The sequence below is a fragment of the Procambarus clarkii genome, chromosome 22 (assembly GCF_040958095.1).
Source record: "Procambarus clarkii isolate CNS0578487 chromosome 22, FALCON_Pclarkii_2.0, whole genome shotgun sequence".
Taxonomy (NCBI): domain Eukaryota; kingdom Metazoa; phylum Arthropoda; class Malacostraca; order Decapoda; family Cambaridae; genus Procambarus; species Procambarus clarkii.
In genome coordinates, this window is record NC_091171.1 from 45,675,304 (window position 1) to 45,685,034 (window position 9,731).

The 9,731-nt window shown below is 44.8% G+C and overlaps 1 protein-coding gene across 1 annotated transcript; it reads left to right on the forward strand.

Annotated features, from left to right (window-relative positions):
- Positions 1-3,009: 3,009 nt before the first annotated feature.
- On the forward strand, positions 3,010-4,005 carry LOC123750754 (uncharacterized). Its single transcript, XM_045732860.2, has one exon. It carries the CDS (start codon positions 3,010-3,012, stop codon positions 4,003-4,005), a length of 996 nt encoding a protein of 331 aa, XP_045588816.2.
- Positions 4,006-9,731: the final 5,726 nt, after the last annotated feature.

Here is a 9,731-nt window from a genome sequence, read left to right on the forward strand (position 1 = left end):
GGAGAAGCAATACATGGAACAGGAAGAAGCAATACATGGAACAGGAAGAAGCAATACATGGAACAGGGAGAAGCAATACATGGAACAGGGAGAAGCAATACATGGAACAGGAAGAAGCAATACATGGAACAGGAAGAAGCAATACATGGAACAGGGAGAAGCAATACATGGAACAGGAAGAAGCAATACATGGAACAGGGAGAAGCAATACATGGAACAGGGAGAAGCAATACATGGAACAGGGAGAAGCAATACATGGAACAGGAAGAAGCAATACATGGAACAGGGAGAAGCAATACATGGAACAGGGAGAAGCAATACATGGAACACGAAGAAGCAATACATGGAACAGGAAGAAGCAATACATGGAACAGGGAGAAGCAATACGTGGAACAGGAAGAAGCAATACATGGAACAGGGAGAAGCAATACATGGAACAGGGAGAAGCAATACATGGAACAGGGAGAAGCAATACATGGAACAGGAAGAAGCAATACATGGAACAGGGAGAAGCAATACATGGAACAGGAAGAAGCAATACATGGAACAGGGAGAAGCAATACATGGAACAGGGAGAAGCAATACATGGAACAGGAAGAAGCAATACATGGAACAGGAAGAAGCAATACATGGAACAGGAAGAAGCAATACATGGAACAGGAAGAAGCAATACATGGAACAGGGAGAAGCAATACATGGAACAGGAAGAAGCAATACATGGAACAGGAAGAAGCAATACATGGAACAGGGAGAAGCAATACATGGAACAGGAAGAAGCAATACATGGAACAGGGAGAAGCAATACATGGAACAGGAAGAAGCAATACATGGAACAGGAAGAAGCAATACATGGAACAGGAAGAAACTCTAGAAATGGGAGAACATCAGAGAGCCCAGGAAGAGAGCAGAGGGCCAGAAAGGAATACCTCAGTGTGAGGAAAGAAGCGGAAGGAAAGTCTGAAAATGACATTGAGAAACAAAGCCAAGACACAACCAAAACTGTTTCACAGACGCATCAGTAGGAAAACTACAGTGAAAGAAAAAGTAATGAAACTGGGAAATAGGGAGGACAGATACAGAGAATGACAAAGAGGTGTGTGTGAAGTATTCAACACCAGATTCCAAGAGACATTAGAATTGTTTTTTATGTCAGAATAGTTAACAGATGGAATACATTAGGCAGTGATGTGGTGGAGGCTGACTCCATACACAGTTTCAAATATAAGTATGATAGAGCCCAGTAGGCTCAGGAACCTGTACACCTGTTGATTGACATTTGAGAGGCGGGACCAAAGAACCAGAGCTCAACCCCCGCAAGCACAACTAGGTGAGTACACACAAGAACTCCTGCCTCCCATGCCACAAATCCAAATGCCCAACTGTCCAAATGAACGCTGTGTATCTCTCCCTGCTTGACTATCCTCTCACCGCAACAGGAAATTAGCTCCCCATTTACGAAACCTGTACATCATTTCTCAGTTATGGCGTTTTAGTCTTTCTTAAACAGTTTACGAGCTTGGAAACATGAAAACCCAAGATTATATTAATCTTAAACACCCTCGTTGCGATTCTCAGATGACGATCGAGGAAAGATGAACAGGTTTCAGACGGAAACACTCATTCTAAGAACTTCAAAATTGGGCTCTCGTTCGAACGTCTTGTGACATCAATGATTCGTTCCGGAGCCCGGAGGTCATGACTCATCAGCCTCACGATGAGTCTGCGTCTCCCCCAGCCCAATCTCCCCGTAACTCATCATCTCCCCCCCAGCCCGAACTCCCCATAACTCATCATCTCCTCTCCAGCCCAAACTCCCCGTAACTCATCATCTTCCCCCAGCCCGAACTCCTCGTAACTCATCACATCGGCCCCAGCCCGAACTCCCCCGTAACTCATCATCTTCCCCCCAGCCCAATCTCCCCATAACTCATCATCTCCTCCCCAGCCCGAACTCCCCGTAACTCATCATCTCCCCCCCAGCCCGAACTCCCCATAACTCATCATCTCCCAGCCCGAACTCCCCGTAACCCATCATCTCCTCCCAGCCCGAACTCCCCGTAACTCATCACATCTCCCCCCAGCCCGAACTCCCCGTAACTCATCACATCTCCCCCCAGCCCGAACTCCCCCGTAACTCATCATCTTCCCCCCAGCCCAATCTCCCCGTAACTCATCATCTCCCTCCCAGCCCGAACTCCCCGTAACTCATCATCTCCCTCCCAGCCCGAACTCCCCGTAACTCATCATCTCTCCCCCAGCCCGAACTCCCCCGAAACTCATCATCTCCCCCCCAGCCCGAACTCCCCGTAACTCATCATCTCCCTCCCAGCCCGAACTCCCCGTAACTCATCATCTCTCCCCCAGCCCGAACTCCCCCGAAACTCATCATCTCCCCCCAGCCCGAACTCCCCGTAACTCATCATCTCTCCCCCAGCCCGAACTCCCCGTAACTCATCACATCTCCCCCCAGCCCGAACTCCCCGTAACTCATCATCTCCCTCCCAGCCCGAACTCCCCGTAACTCATCATCTCTCCCCCAGCCCGAACTCCCCGTAACTCATCACATCTCCCCCAGCCCGAACTCCCCGTAACTCATCACATCTCCCCCCAGCCCGAACTCCCCGTAACTCATCACATCTCCCCCCAGCCCGAACTCCCCGTAACTCATCATCTCCCCCCCAGCCCGAACTCCCCGTAACTCATCATCTCCCCCCCAGCCCGAACTCCCCGTAACTCATCATCTCCCCCCCAGCCCGAACTCCCCGTAACTCATCACATCTCCCCCAGCCCGAACTCCCCGAAACTCATCATCTCCCCCCCCCCCAGCCCGAACTCCCCGTAACTCATCACATCTCCCCCCAGCCCGAACTCCCCGAAACTCATCATCTCCCCCCCCAGCCCGAACTCCCCGTAACTCATCACATCTCCCCCCAGCCCGAACAAAGCAATATAAGCTGCTATATATTACCAAAATAAATTATTGAGGAAGAAACATTTCATCTCAAAATTATGCGGCGGATCGGGTCATTTATTTTGAGTTTGCAAAACTGTGAGGAAGGGTTATATGGCACCCCAGCTGGCACTACGATAGCTGGAACCCCAGCTGGCACTACGATAGCTGGCACCCCAGCTGGCACTACGATAGCTGGCGCCCCAGCTGGCACTACGATAGCTGGCACCCCGGCTGGCACTACGATAGCTGGCACCCTTGGCACTACGATAGCTGGCACCCTTGGCACTACGATATCTGGCACCCCAGCTGGCACTACGATAGCTGGCATCCCTGGCACTATGAAAGCTGGCACCCCTGGCACTACGATAGCTGGCACCCCTGGCACTACGATAGCTGGCATCTCTGGCACTACGATAGCTGGCATCTCTGGCACTACGATAGCTGGCACCCCAGCTGGCACTACGATAGCTAGCACCGCTGGTACTGCGATAGCTGGCACCCCGGGCACTACGATAGCTGGCACCCCTGGAACTACGATACCTGACACACTTGGTATTACGATAGCTGACACCCCGGGCACTACGATAGCTGGCACCCCAGCTGGCACCCCGGGCACTACGATAGCTGGCACCCCGGGCACTACGATAGCTGGCACCGCTGGTACTACGATAGCTGGCACCACTGGCACTACGATAGCTGGCACCGCTGGTACTACGATAGCTGGCACCGTTGGTACTACGATAGCTGACACCCTGGATACTACGATAGCTGGCACCGCTGGTACTACGATAGCTGACACCCTGGATACTACGATAGCTGGCACCCCGGGCACTACGATAGCTGGCACTCCTGGCACTACGATAGCTGGCACTCCTGGCACTACGATAGCTGGCACCCCTGGCAATACGATAGCTGGCACCCCTGACACTACGATAGCTGGCACCCCTGGCACTACGATAGCTGGCACCCCTGGCACTACGATAGCTGGCATTCCTGGCACGATAGCTGGGACCCCTGGTTGCCAGGGGTGCCAGCTATCCAACATTATCTAACACAGTGAACAGTTACGGCCACAACAGACCACTGGAACATTATCTAACACAGTGCACAGTTACAACCACAACAGACCACTGGAACATTATCTAACACAGTGAACAGTTACAACCACAACAGACCACTGGAACATTATCCAACACAGTCTACAGTTATAGCCACAACAGACCGCTGGAACATTATCTAACACAGTGCACAGTTACAAACCCATTAAGATTTCAACTTAGATTCAACAGAGCAGAAGAAGTTGCTAAACACATGGGACAAAATCTTACTGAAGCGACCTTACGAGTAATAAATACTCATACCCCGCCCAAGTAAATAAGCACATCAGCCTGGAAACCCACTTCAGCCAATCATCAGCCAGATACCCACACCCACGTTCAGACTAGCGAAGCGACTCAACGGCTTGCTGACCCCTTATGTCCCTTGCGCCTTCAGCCTGAAGTCTCCAAAGGAATTTGTTGACTTACTGCGGGGGAACACGGCCACAGGGATAAGAGCCTCGTTGGACATAGAATCACTGTTTACCAACGTACCTGTGGATGAAACAATCGGAATGATAGTGGACAGAGTGTATCATGATCCGGCCTGTACTCCTCTTGACATACCAGAAAACATTCAAAGGAAACTACTCCAAGCTTGTGCTAAAGAGGATGGGCACATGTATAAGCAAGTAGATGGGGTCGCCATGGGTTCTCCCCTAGGTGTCCTGTTTGCGAACTTCTACATGGGTACCATCGAACAAAAGGTCTTAGTTGACATGGACTTGAAACCGGCCATATACTGCAGGTATGTTGACGACATTTTTACACAAGTACCTGATGTCAGACATTTGCAGGAGCTGAAGGAGACATTTCAGTGGAATTCTGTGTTGCGTTTCACTTACGAGATGGAGAAGGATGGGAAGCTGCCCTTTCTAGATGTAACAGTCATGGAAAGGAGCGGAGGTTACCACACTGCAGTCTACACTAAGGAAACAAACATAGGAATGTGCCTCAATGCCAACAGTGACTGCCCAGACAGGTACAAGAGGAGTGTTGTTAACGCTTATGTCGACCGTGCTCTCAGCCACAGCTCAGGATGGAAGCTAGTCGATGAAGAACTCTGTAGGGTAAGGCAGGTCCTAGTCAACAACGGCTTCTCCAATGGTTTCGTTGAAGACATCATAAGAAGGAAGGTGAAACGCCATGCAACCTCTGAAGAGACAACTAACACAACACCTGTACCCCCTATTAGACTATTTTACAGGAACTTCTTTCCCACAGCTCATAAAACGGAGGAAAGGGTCCTGAAAGATATTGTTAATAGAAACGTTATCCCTACAGACAAAAATCAGAAGATACAATTGACGATTTACTATAAAACCAAGAAAACTGCCAACCTACTCATGAGAAACTCTCCAGACACAAAGCAGAACGCTTTGAAAGAGACCAACGTCGTCTATGCCTTCAAATGCCCACTTGGGAACTGTAAGCCTCAAAGAACTCAGTATATAGGCAAGACAACAACATCTCTTTCCAGGCGATTAACGATGCATAAGCAACAGGGCTCCATTAAGGAACATATAATCTCTTCCCACAACCAGACCATCACCAGAGAAGTCTTAACAAAAAAGACGGAAATCATCGATAGATACAGCGATAGCAGGCGACTTGAAATCTGCGAGGCACTACACATTAAGAAGTCAACACCAGCAATCAACAGCCAATTAATGCACAACTATATTCTACCTACTTCAAGACTCTGCACCAATATAGAAACATCAAGAAATATGGGCCAATAGGCCCTTTGCATTTACTTCCATTCTTCCCCTTTAACTTTACCCAATATTTCTTGTTCTATCTTGTGTTGAAAGTCTGTTTTCACCTCATCCAAAACTGTTGTAACATATCACCTCACCCAAATGCACGCATATAAAATGAAAAGCCATTTGAATTATAGCATAGTAAGAAATCTGTTTAGTGTTTGCAGGTTATAGCTGTGTGTGTGTAAACTAAAGTCTTTGAAAATGTAATAAGTTATTACGAAACGCGTTCAAGTGTCGCGTCAGACTAGAAATAAAAATGAATTTTGGAGAACTGATTTTTCAATTACCATCGACAGTGAAAAGAAACATAAGAAATATTGAGAAAATTCGTGTTAGAATTATTAATCTTACTTTTTCGGTCATATTTAATAATATATATATATATATATATATATATATATATATATATATATATATATATATATATATATATATATATATATATATATATACATATATATATATATATATATATATATATATATATATATATATATATATATATATATATATATATATGATACAAAATGATACAAAAATAATAATACAAAAAGGTGTTTAAAGGTTATGGATCTCTTGAAAAACACGACAATGGGAAACATTGATGAATGTCACAGACGGGTTCGATCATTGTTGCAAGTCAAACACTTCTTCGAATTCCTCTGAAGTTGGACTAGTGCCCAAGACGCAACAGGCATTTCCTCTCTGAATCGCAACACTGGGGCGCTGGAACAAGAAACTTTTTGCTCTCTGATCTTTTGTAGCGCTGATAATTTGTCCCCCAATTCCTTCAGGCACTTCAATGCACATTTTCCCCACGAACCGAGGGTCTCTGAGCCGATCGGAACAAAGCTGTAACAGTGTGCTAGACCTCAGATATATATATATATATATATATATATATATATATATATATATATATATATATATATATATATATATATATATATATATACATATATAATTAGTATATTTTGGTAGCAGTCTTTCCTGTAGACATATATTATTAAATATGACCGAAAAAGTAAGATTATTAATTCTAACACGAATTTTCTCGATCTTTCTTACGTTTCTTTTCACTGTTGATGGTAATTCAAAGATCAATTCTCCAAAATTCATTTTTATTTCTAGTCTGACGTGACACTTGAGCGCGTTTCGTAAAACTTATTACATTTTCAAAGACTTTAGTTTACAAACACACAACTGAAACTGAATAGAGCTCTATTCAGTTTCTGTTGTGTGTTTGTAAACTAAAGTCTTTGAAAATGTAATAAGTTTTACGAAACGCGCTCAAGTGTTTCATATATATATATTTCATATATATATATATATATATATATATATATATATATATATATATATATATATATGTATATGTATATATATATATATATATATATATATATATATATATATATATATATATATATATATATATATATATATATATATACATATATATATACACTCAAAATATAAGAGTCATAATTGAGATAAGGAGGAATTTGAAGATTGGAGAAGATTTGGAAGGAGGGGAGAAGAGAGAGATAATAAAAGTGGAATAGGGAAATAGATAAAGCAGGAAAGTAAATAACGCAAGACATGGAGAGGGATAGGAAGAACAGGGGTTAATAAAGGTAATGAATGAGAGTAAGGCAGAAGAGGGGAGAGAGAGAGAGAGAGAGAGAGAGAGAGAGAGAGAGAGAGAGAGAGAGAGAGAGAGAGAGAGAGAGAGAGAGAGAGGTGACCAAGAGACATGGAATTGACATGATGAAGAAGGGGAGAGAGGAAGCGGGTGATGAAGGTAATGAAAGAGGAAGAGGGAGAGAGGGGAGAAAGAGAGAGAGAACTATCAGGGGAATACGCTAAGCCACCACCACTATATAGAACAAGGATTTGGGATGGGACGCGGGGAAAGGAATGGTGCCCAACCACTTAGTCGATCGGGGATTGAACGCCGACCTGCATGAAGCGAGACCGTCGCCCTACCGTCCGGCCCAAGTGGTCATCAAAACAAGCGAACAAGGTTAAGACAAGCAAGAAAGGCTCTCCAAAAGAAGAATGGTCAGCAAAAAGAAAATCAGAAATTAGGGTTTTTTGTTTCTCCCTCTTAAAGAAATTGACGTATAGACCTAACACCTTACACGGGACTAGAGGTCCGTGTCACCTGTGGGAGCCGTGTCACCTGTGTCACCCGTGTCACCTGTGTCACCCGTGTCAGCCGTGTCACCTGTGTCACCCGTGTCACCGGTGTCACCCGTGTCACCCGTGTCACCTGTGTCACCCGTGTCACCCGTGTTCCTTCTCTAATGACACATTTGAGTTCTTTTACTCCAAGAACCACTCAGCGTGTCAGAGTATTTCTCATCACTTTTTAACAATTAGACCTTTATTGTAGTTAGGTTTGCCCCCCTTCTTTACCCAACCACTTGGGCTGGACGGTAGGGCGACGGTCTCGTGTCATGCAGGTCGGCGTTCAATCCCCGACCGTCCACAAGTGATTGGGCACCATTACTGTCCCTCCCGTCCCATCCCAAATCCTTATCCTTATCTCTTCCAAGTGCTTTATAGTCGTAGTGACCTGCGCTTTCTCCTCATAGTTCCCCTTTCCTTCCTTGGCCACTTTTTAGATGTTAAATTGTTAATTTTTTTATGTTAGTTTACTCCAAGACGTTAAATATGTAAACTCCTAATCATAGGTGCTGTAGCACAGTGGTCTGTCTCCTCGATTCACAATCGAAGATTATACTTTTCCTTTCACCTAATGCGTCTGTTCACCTAGCAGTAAAATAGGCCACCCCCGGAGTTAGCCAGCTGTTGTGGGTGCCATTATGAGGACTTAAAGTTGTCAGTGCATTTAAAGACGTAACTTGCAGGCCAAAGAAAATATTTATAATAAAAAAAACATAGTTTTTCCCTTCTGTATTTCAGCGCATTTTTCCCAATATCGGCTTCGTTGGCACTAGATTGTGGATCCCGGGACCCCAGGAGCTGTAATTGGCCTAATTAGTGTTGGTAACGACCATTGAACGCGCTCCAATCAATACGTATGTCTTGAACTCTCTTTTTTTTTGTTTTTTTTTCCTGCTTGAATCGATCAAGAAGAGAAAGAGAGAGTAGGAGATCAAGTCCAGGAGGCTCCGACTCAAGCTCTTCCAACGAGAAATGTTTTCATTACACTGTTTGTTCTGGGACCAGATTCACGAAAGCACTTACGAACCTGAACATCTTTTCTCAGTCTTTGGCGGCTTTGTTTACAATTATTAAACAGTTAATGAGCTCGGAAGCACCAGTAGGCTGTTTATAACAATAACAACAGTTGATTGGGAAGTTTTCATGCTTGTAAACTGTTTAATACATGTAACCAAAGCCGTCAAAGATTGAGGAGAAATGTACACGTTCGTAAGTGCTTTCGTGAATCTGGCCCCAGGGAAATTGCACTCTAGTTGGCCCCCCCCCCCTAACAACATTGGCAGTAAACACCACCAATTGTGGTGATTAGTATCATTGTTATCGTTATTAATGTTGATATTTAAAAAAGACAAACAGTTTCACATCAAACACCAAATCATCTGAACAAACAACAATGGTTTAAGATACATATGTATCTCCTAAGAGATACATATGTATCTGAAGCCTTAGGGAACAAAAGACAATTGCCTGCTTTCTGCTAGTTAGATATATATATATTCCCGCTACTTTTCAGCAGGAAGGAGAAGATATCAAGCCGCTGGTACCGCTAACATTAGCATAACAACAAAGGGCCATTTCCCGCCTAAATTACCCTCTCCGCCTCCAGCTGGGAGCATATACGTCACTGCCGCCCTCAGTCGCCCCCAGCTCCTAGCACCTCTCAGCTGTTGTGTCAACTGTTTGGTATGAGGTGGTTGGGGTATACTTCTCAGCTGGGGTACT